Here is a 19,401-nt window from a genome sequence, read left to right as displayed (position 1 = left end):
GAACAATGTTTTTTTTAACCTACCGGTGGCGGGTCTTCCTCTCTGCTGAGACACTGTCTGTGTCCGACTCCGCTTTCCTATGTTACACAAACATGTCTGAACATCCATCCATCCATCATCCATCTATCATCCATCCATCCATCCATCCATCATCCATCCATCCATCCATCCATCCATCCATCCATCCATCCATCCATCATCCATCATCCATCCATCCATCCATCCATTTTCTGACCCGCTTAATCCCTCATGGGGTCGCGGGGGTTGCTGGTGTCTATGTCCCGATATAAAATAATTGTAGCCGTCCAGTGGTTTCATGCTTCAATGCTCTCTCGTGTGTACTGGCCTGCGTGTTTATAAGGTAGCTGTATATGTCGCGGTAAGGAAGACTTGGCCAACATTTCACAGACTCGCTCCGTCCCTTCAGGCTTTTGCTGTGTGGATCTGGCAATCTGATACCATCAACCATCAACTTACTCTTAAAACGATCTTGTGATACGTTATCTAAAGAAGAAAAATACGTCGAGAACTTGTCATCTACTTTGTTTGCGTCCGCCATTGTGTTCGCCCTTTGCCTACCAGTCCGGCGCGCATGCGCGAAAAACCCGGATCAAAACAATAACAATGAACTGGTCTATAGACAGCTGGACATAGGCACTAGCACCCCCCGTGACCACACAAGGGATAGACACATTAAAAAATGGATGGATGGATGGATGGATGGATGGATGGATGGATGGATGGATAGATAGACCAATATATTTAATTGCACTGAGTTGAATTCCTTTTAGTGTTCTGTTTTATCAAGAACATACTGTATCTATGGAACATCTTTCTATTGCACTGTAGGTTAGAGGCCTTCCAGCGTGGCGGCAGGCCAGGAGCTCAGAAAGTGATGATTGTGATCACAGATGGTGAGTCACATGACAGTCCTCAGCTGATGGAAGCTGTCAGTCAAAGCAAGGGAGACAACATCACCATGTATGCTATAGCCGTGAGTCCTATTATCAGCTTTAACATTTAAATATCAATGTTTTCATACAGTACTCTGAGGTTAAGGCTTTGACACAAAGGGGAACCTCTCTAAGTGACCCCTGCCATGAGTTGTAAGAGAGAGAATCAGGCTGGGTAGTCCTATTTCCTACAGTGGAGAAATGAAGAAAGAGCTTATTCCATCTAGCTTCTCTAGAATTCAGCTAGGTATGAGATGCACATTTTTGCGTCCTTTATCATTATCAGTATAAAGGCTTATTAACAATTTACCCAAATTATGTTTGATAACCCCCAAGTTAGTAATATGCTGGGTTTTCTCAGATAGAAAATCTTTTAACCAATTTAAATAAATAAATTGAACTAAATTACATTGCATAATGACTAAGATCAATCTGTAATGTAATTACTTGACTTTGAATCTGAATATTTGGATTGAACTGACTTTTTTGTAAAGTTCCTTGAGATGTTGTAAATTGGCACTATATAAATAAAAAAAAACTGAATCGAAGTGAAGAAAAAAAATGATAATATGTTTGGGATTGTTTCTTTTCCTAAAATTATTTTCCACCATTGGTTTCATAAGTCCAATAATAAATATCAATACATTTGGAAAATGTGATTGAGTATAATTATTCTGTGCTTCTTGGTTGCACAATTTAACTACTTATGAATAAGTATTGGGCGGTTTAACCTGTTGTGTCATGTAAGTTGTAAGTTACATGCCTTGTAAGTTATTTAACGTTTATCAAATAACTCTCTATCTGTTGGGCAGGAGGAGGCTGCGTTGTCCCTCTTCGGGCCCCCCCCCCCCCTCTACACCTGCTGCCAACACACACACACACACACACACACACACACACACACACACACACACACACACACACACACACACACACACACACACCATAAAAAGTCAACTTAACTGTATACTTCATGCCCTGGAAATCTCTGTATTTTATACTGGATATTTTCAACCTATCTATTGAATTTAGTGCACTAGTTGATCTTTTATTTATCAGAGAACAGCAAGCACTGCAGCCAGAATATGGCCTTTTTTGACCTGCTGTATATTAGCTAGTCCCTAACAAATCTTTTTCCCTTCCATTGCAGGAAGTAGAATTTGTTAGATACTTTGGGAATTCTCTGCCATCTGAATCTCTGAGGAAGGCTTCCTTTTTGCCATTAAACACACAACATTCATTCGATCAGAATCAGTCAGTTTTGTAGGCAATAACGCAGGATCATTGAAATTAATGCCGTGATCCGTCTCTGAGCCACTATGCTTAGTGTTTTTTCCTAATCCACCTCTTATATCTTTCAATCCTTGTGTAATTTTGTCTGTGTTGTGTGCACCTGCTTAGACTTAGATTTAGACAACTTTATTTGTCATTTTGTATGCACAGAGTGCGTACAGAACGAAATTTCGTTGCATACAGCTTGTAAATTGCAGTAAAATCAAATTGCAGTATAAGGTGCAGCAGTGATTTAAAAGTAACAATTTAAATGTAGACAATGCAGGAGAAGTCACAGTGTACAGGTGAGTATTTTTAAAACCATTTGTATGTGCAGAATTGATTGTGCAAGGGTATTTGTGCAAGAATGCAGCTTGTAAATTACAGTAGATTTAAAATACAGTCTAGGGTGCAGCAGTGATTTAAAAGTAAAACAATTGAAATGTAAACAATGCATGAGAAAGTCACAGTGTACAGGGGCCTGTTCTTCGTACGTCGCTAACTCAGTTAGCTTGATTTGATTGTTGACGATTTGGCATGATCTTGGATCGTTTGGTTCTTCGAAACTCATCCTGGACTTGTTGTCATAGCAACATGTGCGCCAGCTTAAACCTGCTATCGAGCAGGCTTATTTCATGTAAACAGGATTAGATCGCCGCTTTATAAGCAGAGGAGATAGGGAAGTCTGTCGTAGCCATGTCCATTTTCCGCAACCTGTTGCGGAAGGTGCAAGAATAATTTGCAATTATTAATTTTTCTAATTAATCGCGTATTGTGCAATAGAAAGGATCCTTTAGCGCAGCGCGACAGTGTGATTGTAGAGAGATTTTTCTTGGTGGCTGTTATAAACAGACAAACACATCATTTATCAGTAGCTTTTAAAGAGGAAAAAGTGGTGTTAGAGCCATAAATAGAAAATATTTAAGTTATTTGTAACTTACCCGGTTCGATCCCTGTGCCTGCACTCTGGGTCCCTGAGCAAGACCCTTAACCCCAGATTGCTCCCCGGGCGCCGCACATGGCAGCCCACTGCTCCCCAAGGGGATGGGTTAAAAGCAGAGAACAAATTTCGTTGTAATGTATGTTTCAATGACAATAAAGATGATATTGCTATTACTATTACTATGACTAAAACTTCGGCAGCATTTGTAATGCTAGATGGAGATGCAATGATGCAGAAGGTGCAAATATGCGAATGTTGTGCAGAGTTTATGGGTTATAGTTCAGCAGTTCAGCAGCAGTTCAACAGTCTGATGGCAGCGGGGAAAAAGCTTTTGCAGAACCTGGTGGACCTGCAGCGGATGCTGCGGAACCTCTTCCCAGAAGGTAGCAGGGAGAACAGTCCATGGTGGGGGTGTGAGGGGTCTCTGATGATGTTATGAGCTCGGGACACGCAGCGCTGAGATGAAATGTCTTTTATGGAGGGGAGAGGAGCCCCTGATGATCCCTTCTGCTGTCCTCACCACTCTCCTCACATTCTTCCAGTCGGAGGCACTGCAGCCTCCACACCACACAGACAGACAGCTGGTCAGAATGCTCTCTATGGTGCTTCTGTAGAAGGTCGTGAGGATGGGCGGGGGCAGGTGGGCTCTCCTCATCCTCCGCAGGAAGCACAAGCACTTCTGTGCCCTCTTCACCAGTGACGTGGTGTTCACAGACCAGCTGAGGTTGTGGATGATGTGCACCCCCAGGAACTTGGTGCTGCTGACCACCTCCACAGCTGAGCTGTTGATGAGCAGTGGAGCGTGGTGAGGCTGGTTCTTCCTGAAGTCGACGATGATCTCCTTCGTCTTCTCCACGTTCAGGATCAGGCTGTTTTCTCTGCACCAGCCCACCAGCTGCTCCACCTCCTCTCTGTAGTCCTGGTCGTTGTCGTCTCTGATCAGGCCCACCACCGTTGTGTCGTCTGCAAACTTCACGATGTTATTGGTGGTGCTTGTTGCTCTAATCCTATAAGTTTCCCTGTCATGGGATAAATAAAGGATTAGCTAATGTTATCTTATCTTAAATAACACTTTTTAATAGGATATATGTACTGGGTTCTTTCAAGGTTTTAATTACATTTTCTGTGTGGGCCCCTGTAACATATGATAGATAATATCTACTTTGAAAGTTAACATGAACTGCTTCTGAAGATGACCACTCTGATCTACGTGGATGTTCTCTGGAGGACTGAAACGCCTCAGTCAGTGACGTCAGTCTGTGGGTCTGGGTCTGTCGGGGCAATCAGAGAAGTTTCATCTCCGTTTCTGTCGCTCAATGTTTTCTTGTTCATGGTTTTTCACGTGCTTAGATACATTTTTTGTGTTTCCACTGAATTTAACCGGCTTTTTACAAAACATACAGCTTGATTTCATTTATGGTATTAAAATATAGCCAAACAGCGCTACTTTCCCTCTTCATGTTTGTGAGAGAGAGCTGAGTGGGTGGGCCAGGCTGAGCCTGCTTGCTGATTGGCTGGCGCCGCTGAGCCATGTACCAGAGGGGAGGGGGAGCAGCAGAGTGCCGTGACACAGACAGCACGCGTGTTGACTGCAGCAGACGTTGGGGAAGCTGCTGCAATCGCGCGAGCGCTGACTGACACTCTGATCATTTATCAGAGTGTCAGTTTTGTCCCCCCGTCCTGGGCCGGGGACAACTTACCCGTCTGGGCGTGCTGTTGAGTATTGTCTGGCGAATATTGGCTCAATCAGCTGCTATCAGGACAATAGTTGAAAGAGATAAGCGGTTTGTAACCTTTCTCAGCTGTGTTGCAGGAAAGCTGAATCGAGATGCCGCAGTTTCCTGCGGCTAGGCCGAGCTAAGAGGAAAGCTGATCTGAAGTTGCCCGCTGCAACCTGTGCACAGCCTCACAGGAAGCCTAAGGAAACACTTCTGTCATGCAGGGTTCCCCACACTTGATAGGACGAGTGCAGTTCACAAGAAACCCATGAAAGTTTCATCTCAGGCCTAGTTTCCCAAACAACTGCTTTTTTCCCCCCTGAGCCAACCCCTCCTTCGCGCCCTGGCCGAGGAACCAGTTTCACCCTAAAGTAATTCACTACAACTGGATGCCCCGTCACCACAACCAGACAAAGGTAGATGTTTTGGCAAAGAGTAAGCAGGTAAAGCTTAAAATTGTGTACTTCTAATGTGTTTTCACTGTGTTTTAAGGCTTGACCGAGCTAGACTGAGCTCACAGGCTATCTTCCGCTAGTGTTCTTGAAGCTAAACTTTGCTGATGTGTTTGGAAGAATTTACAGCTATAACATTCTTTATTTCCATAAGGATTTTATACACCAAAGGAACATTAATGTTTGTGTTGTCCAGTCCACTCGTTACCACAAAACATGGTTTGAGAGTAATTATAAAGTAGCACCGAATGTCTGCTAGCATAGCGCCATAGCTCTCAACTCTCACGCATTGACCGTGTGACACACGCATTTCACTGACTTCACACGCTCACACGCAACACATGGCATTTCACACGCAAACATGGAATTTCTCACGCATAAAAATCACAAAGCCCATCTGGGCTGCGGATGACAAAACTCCGCCTTCTGCTGAGCTGTTTCGGCTTCTTTCACAGCTTGTGGCCATCAGTAAATCCTGCTGCAGTTCGTGTTAACAGAGCAGCAGGAAGACATCAGAGTTATGAATAATTTAAGTCTTAACAGTGGTCAAAGTGAGCCGGTAAGGTCCTGTACCGCGTACACAGGAGGGGAGGGGGCGGGGGGAGCTGCTGCCAGATGACCGGTTCATTCAGAACCAGTCATGGCTGCACGCTGGATCATAAAACAGTTCTGCTAACCAGATGCAGTTTAAAAAGCCACTTGGTTTGTTTATAAGTTTAGTTTTTATTAATTCTGCATTTTTTAACTACATGCACCGTATTTCTGTGCCTCCGCGCTTGCTCCTCTCCCTCCCCTCCTTTCCCTCGGAGCAGGTGCTTTCTGGGCGTCAGTCAGTGCGCCCAGAGAGCAACAGAGATTTGTCTGGTCAGCGCGGCGACTGAGAAACCTGTCGCTGTGAAAGGTGATGAAAATGTTATAAACTGTAACAGTCTAGAAGTGCATTGAGCTGAAAGGAGGGAGACATCAGCAGCTGGATCGTGCATAAAGACGCAGCGGGAACCTCTGTGTGCTTCAGTGTTGCTGCTGAGGGGAAATGTTGACCATAAAGACTTGATGAAACTCAGCCTGATTTACCAATCAGGTTATAGATTTACAATGATAAACAACCCATAGATGAATGTGTAACAGTATAATAATTCGGTCAATAATTAAAATTACTTAATTTCATTCAGTATTATTTGAACAATTGTGTATTATTTATGTTTTAATCCATTAACTGAACAATTAATTAAGTATTATTATTATTAAGTATTAATATGTCTCTTTCTCTTTTTAACACAAGTAATACATGTCTACTTCATTGTCTGGTGGGATAAAAATGAGATGGAGTTGAGACTCCACCGGCTCTTCCAGGGTCCGGTTAGCCCCGCCCCCAAACAAGCCCCGCCTCCAAATTAGCATAATCTCACTCCTAACTTTTGATAAAAGTTGAGAGGTCTGATAGCGCTATTAGCCTCTGTTGCGGCCTGAAAATGGGTGACACAAACATACACGATGCTTCCATTCAGGAAAACACAGCAGCAATTCATTTACAATTCAAAATTGTTTACAAAACTGAAACTCATCTTTAATCTTTAAGTCAAAGATTTTTGACTTAAAGGATGCACTTGTGGAAGTGCACTTGTGTTTGTAAGGTTTATCCATAAGAAAAATACTCAATAGTGGTTGTAAGGAGCCAAAGAACCATCCCCCAGAACGCCAAGGCAGATGCTGGGGAAACCACAGACGCCTGAAGGGACCCACAGAGCAAAGGTGCCCAAAAGGGACCAACAAAGGGAAAGCTGCCTCCCTCATCCCTGGGAAAAGCAGAGAGGAGCCCTAAGAACCCCCCCGCCCCCCCCAACAGCCACAGTGCTGAAGCTCACGGGAGCTGTGGCAACGAGCCCATGGGTACCACCGGCAGCCAGGTACACTGGAGCAGAAACTTGATTTTTATTAAAGGAAATAACTAGACTCAAATCGGTAATTTGAAAAGCTAGACGCTTTAGCAGACGAAGAGCAAAAATTAGGTGTGTCAGAGTGCGTTCTAGTCGTGTTTACATTAGTGTTATGAGTTTACCTAAGTTACACAAAACACCATTAAATCAACATTAATCTTCCCTACTAATGATGCCCTAATGCTCATACCACTATCCGACAATGGCGGAGCTAAATGAAAACGGACATTGTTTAAAACGGACATTTAGTCAGTGGTAGCACTAATGTTACCTGGGAGGCTAATGGTGCTATGCTAGGATACTCTTAAGCTCTATTTGGTCATAATGAGCAGACCGGACACCACAAACATCAATATCCCTCGGCAGGCCAGCTGACAGCTTTGCTAGGGCCCGGGACAACACAGTCTTTTTGGGCCCCCCCTCTACACCTGCCGGCAACACACACACGCGCGCGCGCACACACACACACACACACTAAAAAAAGTCAACTTAACTGTGTACTTCATGCCCTGGAAATCTCTGTATTGTATACTGGATATTTTCAACCCATCTATTGAATTTAGTGCACTAGTTGATCTTTTCTTCATCAGAGAACAGCAGCACGGCAGCCATAATATGGCCTTTTTTGACCTGCTGTAGGCTATATCAGCCAGTCCAGTCCCTAAGCTTGATGTATCATGAAACTGTTGACCTTTCGGTGTCATGATTGTGGCACTCACATTGGTTTGATTCATCACCCTACACACCTGGATAGCTCCGCCTTTCTCTCATCACGATTCACCTTACTCACCTGTTCCTGTCACTATTTAATCTCCCTCCTAACCGGAGACGAGTGCCAGATTTTTTCGAGCCATTTGGTTAGACAAATCCAGCGTTTTCTCTTGAGTGCCTGACTGCCTGTTTCCTGACCCGATCTGTTTTCTCGTTTTTCTGAGCCTGCCTGACCCCTGCCTGTTTTGCCTAGCCAATCTGTGTACCGACCTGGAACTGGACCTCGACTTCGCCTCGGATTTCCCCTCGGACCTTCCCCGGACCTCTGACCTGGATCTGACCCTGGACTGGACATCGGAACACGACAACTGGACATCCCCTTTGAATCCTCTGCCCACGATCCCGAACGGATCCGAACATCGGCTCGCCCCTCGAGCAACCAGTGACTGTAAAAGGCTTTTCCCCCGAGCTGAACAACCCTCTCCGGCGGGTCCGCCTACCCTCGGTCGCCGGCCCTCCTTTGTTCTCTCCCGTCTCCCGCATTCTAAGAGGTCAGTGGTTATTTTCCCTTTTACACATCAGCCCCGAAGTGTTGGCAAAATAACTCACCTGCTGTTCCTCTCTCCAGACCTCCCGGCCAAGGACGCTGAGGACGGTTCCACAGCGCGCAGCTGTCTTTTTCGTTGAAAATAAACAAAACAAAGCACCCTCTGTCTGGTTGAATTCTGGGTCCTTCTGCTCCGGCGTGACATTCGGGTTTTGTGATTTTTATTTTACTATTACAATTAAATAATAATAATAATAATAATAATAATAATAATAATAATAATAATAATAATTTTATGTTCATAGTGTTTTTTTTCCCAAATCAACCTCTTATATCTTTCAATCCTTATGTAATTTTGTCTGTGTTGTGTGCACCTGCCTGTTGCTTTAATCCTATAAATTTCCCCGTCGTGGGATAAATAAAGGATTAGTAAATGTTATTTTATCTTAAATAACACTTTTTAATAGGATATATGTACTGGGTTCTTTCAAGGTATTAATTACATTTTATGTATGGGCTCCAGTAACATATGATAGATAATATCTACTTTGAAAGTTAACATGAACTGCTGCTCTTATCTACCTGGATGTTTTCTGGAGGACTGAAACACCTCAGTCAGTGACGTCAGTCTGTGGGTCTTTTGGGGCAATGAGAGAAGATTCGTCTCCTCTCTCCGTTTGTTGCTCCACGTTTTCTTGCTCATGTTTTTTCCCGTGCTTATATAAATCTGTTATGTTTACACTGAATTTAACCGGCTTTTTACAAACCATACAGCCTGATTTCATTTACGGTATTAAAATAAAGCCAAACGGTGCTACTTCCCCTGTTCATGTTTTTTTTCAGCTCCTGCAGTCCCTCTCTCTCTCTCCGAGTCTGATTTGAACAGCACCACGGATGTTTGTGGAGCAGAGTGGGCGGGCCGGGCTGAGCCTGCGTGCTGATTGGCTGGCGCCGCTGATCCATGTAGGAGAGGGGAGGGGGAGCAGCAGAGTGCCGTGAGGGAGACTTTGGTGCAGCTTCTGTAAGCAGCGCGCGCGCGCTGGTCAGAGTCAGTTCTGGGCCCCCCCTTCTGCCCTGGGCCCGGGACAACAGACCCGTTTGTCCCCCCCTGTCGGCGGGCGTGTCCCTCGGTGTATAAAACCCTTATGGAACTAACGTTTGTTATAATCGTAAAAACAGACTCAAACACAGCTAGTCTGCTAGCTCCAGGTCTCAAACCTCAGTCAAACCTTAAAACACCTTCCCTGCCTAACTCTGCCAAATCTTTGCCACTGTGTCAGTTCGGTTGACTTTGGGCTGCCCGGTTGGACGAAGTTGCTCCAGGATGAAGCTTATTGTCTGCCAGGGAGAGAGGAAGTAGTTGGCTCAAGGGGAAAACAGCCATCGTTTGGGAAACCAGGCTGGGAAGAACTTGACATGAGCCTTCGGTGGTCTGCGTTCAGCCTGTGGTGGGTGGGGATCTCTGCACAGCCTTCCTAGTGTGGCTGCATCCTTAGGCTCCCTGCACAGCTTAAAGACCACCCCTTCAAGGTGGCAGCACCCCCACCCCTTTTCCCTTAGCTTTTTCGCCTGTAAAAGCTAAGGGAAAGTTACAAGCAGGCTGTTTCCAAAGCAGTCGGCTGTTTAATTCCATTGTTGGTTTCATAGAAAACAGACTTTATTTAGCCTGCAAATGTTCGTGGGTGTCTGAACTCCAGTCAGATCCTCCGCAGAGGAAGATGGCTCCCCTATGCTGCTTAAAGAAGCGGGCAAAAAGAAACTGATTTTAGCATGGCCAGGGGGCTTTATACAGTGGACCTTCCTGCTGTGAGAACAGTCACTTTGGAGGGGGAACTGCAACAGTGTCATAGTCCAGGCCGAGGTGCAGGCTGGGTTTTCTCTTTCTCCTTCTCAGCAGGATTGGACGGGCAGGTGCTCTACATCTGAGCTGATTACCACCCTTCTTACGGAGCTGGAACCAGGAGGAGGGCGTCAGTTCATTTATGCTCATGCGTTGGTACAGACCAAACCTCTTTCCAAGCCTTGATTCTTTGCATGACCCAAGCCAGTCAGCTACGCTGACTTTTTGTCTCTTTTTAAAAGAACGTTCTCCTCCTCCTTAAGTGAGGAGGAGGCGGCTAAGAGATTAATGTCCCTGAAACAAGGAAGTAGATCCGTTGTTGACTTTGTGGTTGATTTCTGCACTGTGGCGGCCCAGACAGGATGGAACGCTCTCACTTTAAAGGCAACGTTCCTTAATGCGTTGTCCGACAAGCTAAAGGACGAGCTAGCAAGTCATGATAAACCTAACGATCTCGAAGATTTAATCAGTCTCGCTACTGGGATAGACGACCGGCTCCGGGTGAGAAATTTCGAAAGGCGTGGCCAGGACTCTCCTTCAGCTCAACGTTCTATTCCTTCAGTTCCGCGCACCGCTCCTTCATTTCCAGCTATTGCTCACCAATCCTGTTCGGCTCCCACCAATCACCAGCCTATCGAAGAGCCAATGCAAACTGGTAGAGCCCGCCTCTCGGCAGAAGAGAGAGATAAGCGTATGAGGGATCAGCTGTGCCTTTACTGCGATGCCTCCGGGCATTTCTGCCTATTTTGCCCTCTTCGCCCAAAAGATCTGGCTCGCCAGTAATTCAGGGGATACTGGCGGGCGCATGAATTGAGAGCCCCAGTCCAAGGTTACTGTTAAAGGCAGTTATTAGCCTACAGGGGTTTCAGCACCCGGTTTTAGCCTTAGTAGACTCAGGCTCTGAGCAGAACCTCATCGATCCTGCCCTGGTTAATCAATTTCAGATCACGGTCCGAACCTTGCCTTCCCCTGTATCAGCTATTGCTCCTGACGGTAGTCCATTAGCTTCTATTACTCACCAGACTCAACCTTTTCAGTTGATTATATCCGGTAACCACCACAAATCTATTTCTTTTTTTGTCTTTCCCACCAAGCATGCACCTGTTGTTTTAGGTTACCCCTGGTTAGCGGCTCACAACCCCCATATCAACTGGAGAAACTCCTGTATTGAATCCTGGAGCTCCAGTTGTCTGGCCTCATGTCTCCACTCAGCACTTCCTTCTCCCTCTGCCTCTTTGGTTTCCCCCGAGGTTCCCTCTGATTTGTCCCACGTTCCACCAGAGTACCATGATCTTCAACGAGTTTTTAGTAAAGATCTGGCACCTAGTCTTCCCCCTCACTGTCCGTGTGACTGTCCTATAGATCTTCTCCCGGGGACACCTTTGCCGTCGCCCCGCCTGTATAAATTATCTCAGACTGAGCAAGGTTCCATGGAGACATATACTAATGACTCCTTAAAGGCAGGGATCATTTGCTCGTCGTCTTCTCCACTAGGAGCCGGGTTTTTCTTTGTGGCTAAAAAAGATAAGACTTTACGTCCTTGCATTGATTACCGGGGGTTAAACAAGATTACAGTAAAGAATAAGTATTCCCTTCCCCTCCTGGCATCGCTTACCATTTAGTCCGGATCCGCAAAAGGTGATGAGTGGAGGACAGCATTCAAGACCCCCATCGGACACTTTGAATATCTTGTGATGCCGTTCGGGCTTACTAACACCCCAGCTGTTTTCCAAGCCCTTATAAACAACATACTCAGAGACTTTATTAATCACTTTGTTTTTGTTTACCTTGACGACATCCTTGTGTCAGGATGCAGCTTGTAGGCTGCATGATGAGCCTCCCTTCCTCTCTCTCTTCCCTGCGCAGCCTGATTGGTTCCACCTGTCAGGCTGCAATTATCACTGATTTGTTTCCACCAGTTGTCACCTCTATATATACCCACCTCAGTCTATTCTCGTTGCCGGTCTGTAGTGTTCAACTCCTGCTCAGTCTCAGCCAGAAATCCTGTGTCAGCTCTGTTTTTGTTTAGTCAGCCAGAAGACTTTGCTTCAGCTTTATTTTTGTTCAGTCACTGGCACAGACTCTGCTTCAGCTCTGTTCCAGCTCACCCTCGGCCAGAGACTCCATTGCAGCCCAGCCTCAGCCAGAGACTCTGTTCCAGCTAAGTCCCGGCCAGAGACTCCGCTCCAACTCAGCCCGCAGTCTTGGGTTTGCTGGTTTCGGTGTTCCGCTGTGGTCTCTGTCTTTGGCTCCTGTGCTCCGTCCTGGCTTCAAGTTCTCGGCTGCTGGGTTCCATCCTGGTTTCAAGTTCTCGGCTTCTGGGTTCCGTCCTGGTCTCAAGTTCTCGACTCTTGGGCTTCGTCCTGGTCTCAAGTTCTCAACTCTTGGTGAGCCGTCCTGGTCTCTAGTTTTTGACTCCTGGGTTCCATCCTGGTCTCAAGTTCCCGGCTCTGGTGTTTCGTCCTGGTCTCCAGTGTTCCTTCCTGATCAGTCTCTCCGCTCTACTCCTGCTGGCCAGCTTCTGCACCCTACATCTCCGTCTGGTAAAGACTCTGGTTCCTCTCGTCATCCATCATCCACATTGGTCAATAAACTCTCTTTAAGAAACCAGCTGTGTGTTTGCGTGCTGTGTCCGGGTTCATCCCAGAAAAATACCATGACACCTTGTTTTCTCCAAAGATTGTAACGATCTAGGAGGAATCCTATAAGAGCCAGACACGGAGCTGATGCCAAAGATTTATTAAAGGAGAAGATGGGCAGTCCAGGCAAAAACAAAAAGGTACAGAGCTGGCATCCAAGTAAACAGGAAAATCTTGGGCAGACTCAAATAACAGAAACGGATCAAAACAGGTGACAGACAGGTAAACAGACTGATCAGAAACTCTGGATTGTTCTTACCACTGACGGAGTAAGTGGAGGCAAAGCAAGACTTCCTGGCAACAAACAGAAAACTAAGGCAGGCTTAAATAGGCGAACGGAACAGGAGAACAGGGCGGAACTAATTAACAAAAACAGGTGGAGGTGATAAAGGGAGCAACAGACTGATAAACAAAAACTTAAGGTAAGAAATGAGACTAAACAGGCAACGGCTGAAATAAACTAACAACAAAGGCCAGATAACAAAAACAAGCTAAGCATAATTCTAAAACAAGAAACAGAAATAATTCTAAACTGAAAAAATAACCAAAACCACAACAGAACATTACAGAGCCCCCCCCTCAAGGGCGGATTCTAGACGCCCTTAAACGTCTCTACAAAGAAAACTAAATAAAAGTCTGACCGGGCGGGTGGAGGGGGCTACAGGCAGGAGGGTCAGAAAAAGGAAAAAACAACCAAAACAAGAGTCCAAAACAGAAAACAACCCACATTGGGCGAATCCAAACTAACAGAAAATTTTCAAAACAGTTCCCTGAACAGAGAGTCCGGCGGTCGTCCCGGCGGACGACCCCAGCGAATCAGGACGTCTGGCAGTCTTCCCGGCGGGCGGCCCAGGCGTGACCAGTTCTCCGTCGGTCTTTCCGGCGGGCGGCCCCTGCGTGACCGGTTCTCCGGCGGGCGGCCCCGGCGTGACAGGCTCTCCGGCGGACGGCCCCGGCGTGACAGGCTCTCCGGCGGACGGCCCCGGCGTGACAGGCTCTCCGGCGGACGGCCCCGGCGTGACAGGCTCTCCGGCGGACGGCCCCGGCGTGACAGGCTCTCCGGCGGACGGCTCCGGCGTGACAGGCTCTCCGGCGGACGGCCCCGGCGTGACAGGCTCTCCGGCGGACGGCCCCGGCGTGACAGGCTCTCCGGCGGGCGTCCAGGAGGCCGTCTACGGAGCAGGAACCTCGGAGGCCGGCGGCGGAGCAGGAATCTAGGAGGCCGAAGGCGAGGTCTGGAGAGAGAAAAAACAGAACCCGGCGCCGGGCTACAGGGTAGGGAAGGCGCCAGACTACAGGGTACGGAAGGCGCCAGACTACAGGGTACATAAGGCGCCAGACTATAGGATACGGAAGGCGCCAGACTATAGGATACGGAAGGCGCCGGGCTACAGGCTGAGGAGGGCGCCCGGTTAGTGGCTACAGGCGGCGGCGCCCAGTTAGTGGCTACAGGCGGCGGCGCCCAGTTAGTGGCTACAGGCGGCGGCGCCCGGTTAGTGGCTACAGGCGGCGGCGCCTGGTTAGTGGCTACAGGCGGCGGCGCCTGGTTAGTGGCTACAGGCGGCGGCGCCTGGTTAGTGGCTACAGGCGGCGGTGCCTGGTTAACGGCTACAGGCGGCGACGCCCGGTTAGTGGCTACAGGCGGCGGCGCCTGGTTAACGGCTACAGGCGGTGACGCCTGGTTAACGGCTACAGGCGGCGGCGCCTGGTCACTGGATCCCGGTGCGGGAGCCTGGCTACAGGCGACTGAAAAAGGAGCCTGGCTACAGGCGACTGAAAAAGGAGCCTGGCTACAGGCGACGGACGAAGGAGCCTGGCTACAGGCGACTAACGAAGGAGCCTGACTACAGGCGACTAACAAAGGAGCCTGGCTACAGGCGACTAACAAAGGAGCCTGGCTACAGGCGACTAACAAAGGAGCCTGGCTACAGGCGACTAACAAAGGAGCCTGGCTACAGGCGACTAACAAAGGAGCCTGGCTACAGGCGACTAACAAAGGAGCCTGGCTACAGGCGACTAACAAAGGAGCCTGGCTACAGGCGACTAACAAAGGAGCCTGGCTACAGGCAACAGAAGGGGATGCCTGACTACAGGCGACTGAAGGGAATGCCTGGCTACAGGCGACTGAAGGGGGAGCCTGGCTACAGGCAACGGAGGAAAGAGCCTGGCTAAAGGTGACCGACCAAGGAGCCTGGCTACAGGCGACTAACGAAGGAGCCTGACTACAGGCGACTAATGAAGGAGCCTGGCTACAGGCAACTGAAGAGGGAGCCTGACTACAGGCGACCGAAGGGGGAGCCTGGCTACAGGCGACAGAAGGGGATGCCTGGCTACAGGCGACTGAAGGGGATGCCTGGCTACAGGCGACTGAAGGGAATGCCTGGCTACAGGCGACTGAAGGGAATGCCTGGCTACAGGCGACTGAAGGGGGAGCCTGGCTACAGGCAGCTAAGGTGGGAGCCTGGCTACAGGCTGCTAAAGTGGGAGCCTGGCTACAGGCTGCTAAAGTGGGAGCCTGGCTACAGGCTGCTAAAGTGGAAGCCTGGCTACAGGCTGCTGAGGTGGGAGCCTGGCTACAGGCTGCTAAGGTGGGGGCCTGGCTACAGGTTGCTAAGGTGAGAGCCTGGCTACAGGCTGCTAAAGAGGCCACAGGGCTACAGACTACAGAGGCCACAGGGCTACAGACTACAGAGGCCACAGGGCTACAGACTACAGAGGCCACAGGGCTATAGACTACAGAGGCCACAGGGCTACAGACTACAGAGACCACAGGGCTACAGACTACAGAGGCCACAGGGCTACAGACTACAGAAGACCCCGGGCTGCAGGCTTCAGGAGACCCCAGGCTGCAGGCTTCAGGAAACCCCGGGCTACAGGTTTCAGGAGGCCCTGAGCTACAGGCTTCAGGAGGCCCTGGGCTACAGGCTTCAGGAGGCCCCGAGCAACAGGCTTCAGGAACCAAAGTCAGACACTTAGCCACCAGGAGTCTAAGAATCAACTCCTGGAGGGTCTCAGAAAGAGACGTCCAATAAAGTCTCTCCCAGAGCTGGCTGTCCATGAGGGCTATCAGGGGTCTGGACTTATAAACAACACCATGAGGCTCTAGGTCTCCAGGGGGTCCCGGTTGTTGAATCCCCTTCTGAGGTCCTGGGTGCCCGAAGAGCAAAGGATCCCCCTGGGTTCCCACGTTGCAGGTCTGCGACGGACCCCTCTGGGTTCCAACGTCGGACGTCAGCGACGGACCCCTCTGGGTTCCCACGTCGGACGTAAGCGACGGACCCCTCTGGGTTCCCACGTCGGACGTCAGCGACGGACCCCCCTGGGTTCCCACGTTGGATGTCAGCGACGGACCCCTCTGGGTTCCCACGTCGCAGGTCGGCGACGGACCCTCCTGGGTGCCTACGTCGCATGTCGGCGACGGACTCTCCTGGGTGCCTACGTCGCATGTTGGCGACGGACCCTCCTGGGTCAATTTGTCGCTGGCCAGAAGAATCAGGTCCTCCTGGACCCCCTCATAGGGCTTGACGGGAGCCGAGGCGTCGGCCAGACTCACGGTGACAGACCCAGAAGCCGAGGCGTCGGCCGGTCCCTCGGTGACAGACCCAGAAGCCGAGGCGTCGGCCGATCCCTCGGTGACAGACCCAGAAGCCAAGGCGTCGGCCGGTCCCTCGGTGACAGACCCAGAAGTCGAGGCGTCGGCCGGTCCCTCGGTGACAGACCCAGAAGCCGAGGCGTCGGCCGGTCCCTCGGTGACAGACCCAGAAGCCGAGGCGTCGGCCGGTCCCTCTGTGACAGACTCAGGTCGGAAGTAGAATGTTTTGAGGGCTGACCTATAATGCCCCTCCACCTCCTTTAATCTCTGCTCCAGCTCCTCCGAATAATGGCTGAAGAGAGCCTCCCTTAGGCGTTTAATGAGGGGAGCAAATGTCCTTATCTTGTCCTCCAAGGCTTTGTAATCAGCTTCTTCAGCGCCACTAGGAGGAGCTGTGGGCGGATTCGGACAGGGAATTGGAGGACCCCGGTCCACTGAACAGGAAGCGGCAGAGGACGCCGACGGGGCAGCCGGCAAAGGCTGAGAAGCAACGGCCGATCGCTGCTCCGAACGGCTGGAGGACTGGTTAACAGGCCGCCGTCTTCTCCTCCGGTGGCGGGATGGCGGGCTTGGCGGGGACTCCAATCTCTCCTGACGAGACGGGACCGCCGACGCCCGCGGCGATTCATGCGCCTCAACGCCAGGAGAAGGGAACGGGATTGATTCCAGAAATAGCTCCGGACGGAGCTCCCGGATTACCTCCGCGTCGACCTCCAGGAAAACGTCCGGACCTGGAAGGCACCGCGGTGAAGACGATCGAATGGAGAGCTCCGGTGAGTAATTTATGAGGCAGGGGTGGGGGGGTGGAGAGTCTGTCTGAGATAGCATAGCTCCTCCAGAACGGAAAAAACGTGTCGGCATAGGATTCATTTGACTGGCCAGGATGTACTGTAACGATCTAGGAGGAATCCTATAAGAGCCAGACACGGAGCTGATGCCAAAGATTTATTAAAGGAGAAGATGGGCAGTCCAGGCAAAAAAAAAAAGGTACAGAGCTGGCATCCAAGTAAACAGGAAAATCTTGGGCAGACTCAAATAACAGAAACGGATCAAAACAGGTGACAGACAGGTAAACAGACTGATCAGAAACTCTGGATTGTTCTCACCACTGACGGAGTAAGTGGAGGCAAAGCAAGACATCCTGGCAACAAACAGAAAACTAAGGCGGGCTTAAATAGGCGAACGGAACAGGAGAACAGGGCGGAACTAATTAACAAAAACAGGTGGAGGTGATAAAGGGAGCAACAGACTGATAAACAAAAACTTAAGGTAAGAAATGAGACTAAACAGGCAAGGGCTGAAATAAACTAACAACAAAGGCCAGATAACAAAAACAGGCTAAGCATAATTCTAAAACAAGAAACAGAAATAATTCTAAACTGAAAAAATAACCAAAACCACAACAGAACATTACAAAGATCCCCAACAACACAAACAGCATCTCTGCATGGTCCTCCAATGCCTTCTGGAGAACCGTTTATTTGTTAAAGTAGAGAAATGTGAGTTTCATCAAGAGTCCATCAGTTTCCTCGGCTTCATATTTGAGGGTGGCCAGGTGAAGACGGATCCAGGAAAGGTCAAAGCAATCACTGACTGGCCCACACCCGAAACCAGAAAACAGCTTAAACGTTTACCATCTTCTACAGAGTCTTCATAAAAAAATACAGTATAATCGCTTCACCTATTTCAGCCCTCACCTCCACCAAGAAGAATTTCCTGTGATCAGAAGAAGCAGATCAAGCCTTCAGGGTTCTTAAAGTAAGATTCTCCCAAGCTCCCATCCTTACCTATCCTGATCCATCTGTCCAGTTCACCCTGGAGGTTGACGCGTCAGATTCAGGAGTTGGAGCTGTCCTATCCCAGATGTCGGCTTCGGATGGGAAACTTCATCCTTGTGCCTTTTTCTCCCGGCGTTTCTCCCCTGCAAAAACGAAACTACGACGTGGGAGACCGGGAGCTCCTCGCTATCAAGTTGGCCCTTGAGGAGGGGCGCCACTGGCTGGAAGGAACAGAGTTACCCATCATTATTTGGACCGACCATAAAAACCTTGTCTACATCCAGTCTGCCAAAAAGTTGAACTCCCGCCAGAGCCATTGGTCCCTGTTCTTCTCCCGGTTTAACTTCACCATCACCTATCATCCTGGTTCCAAAACACCAAGCCAGATGCCCTATCTCGATTGTTCTCCACCACCGACGACCCAGCAGAACCTGAAAACATTATCCTGTGTTGTGGGTGCCATCACTTGGGAACTGGAAAGACAGATTCAACAGGCTCTGATAAATGAACCTGACCCCGGAGGTGGTCCTCCCCGAAGACTCTTCGTGCCCTCATCCATCCGTTCTCAGGTCATCCATTGGGGTCATTCATCACGGTTTTCAGGTCATCCCGGCTCCAGTCGCACCATTGCTTTAATCCGGCGCTACTTCTGGTGGCCATCCCTAAATAAAGATGTTGCAGAATATGTTTCAGCCTGCTCCATTTGTGCCAAGAACAAGGGTTCCAGTAGACCTCCTGCTGGTCTTCTCCATCCACAGTCAAACGTACAGTTAAAAAAATTTCAGATTAAATAAGAACGTTATTTATTGGCGTGTTAGACTGCATCTGGTTAGCGGAACTGTTTTCTGATCCAGCGTGTACAAACATTTACTCGCTATGTGGCAGCTAGCCCTCTGAAATTCACTCGCCAAACGGGAAATTTACTCGCATTTGGAGACTGCCGAGTGTTAATTTCGGACCCTGCACTCAACCATGCAGCACTAGGCATATTCCTCAGGTACCGTGTGTATGTGTATCAT

At 49.0% G+C, this 19,401-nt stretch overlaps 1 protein-coding gene across 1 annotated transcript in view; it reads left to right on the top strand.

The window, feature by feature from the left end:
- The window catches only part of LOC105921235 (integrin alpha-11), a 226,260-nt gene that overhangs the window by 95,785 nt on the left and 111,074 nt on the right, over window positions 1-19,401 (top strand). The window contains exon 8 of the mRNA XM_036130878.1: window positions 850-994. Within this exon, the coding sequence (XP_035986771.1) occupies window positions 850-994 (145 nt within the window). The remainder of the gene's footprint in view (window positions 1-849; window positions 995-19,401) is intronic.

Source organism: Fundulus heteroclitus, unplaced genomic scaffold, assembly GCF_011125445.2.
Source record: "Fundulus heteroclitus isolate FHET01 unplaced genomic scaffold, MU-UCD_Fhet_4.1 scaffold_39, whole genome shotgun sequence".
Lineage (NCBI taxonomy): Eukaryota > Metazoa > Chordata > Actinopteri > Cyprinodontiformes > Fundulidae > Fundulus > Fundulus heteroclitus.
This window is presented reverse-complemented; position numbering and strand designations above follow the sequence as displayed.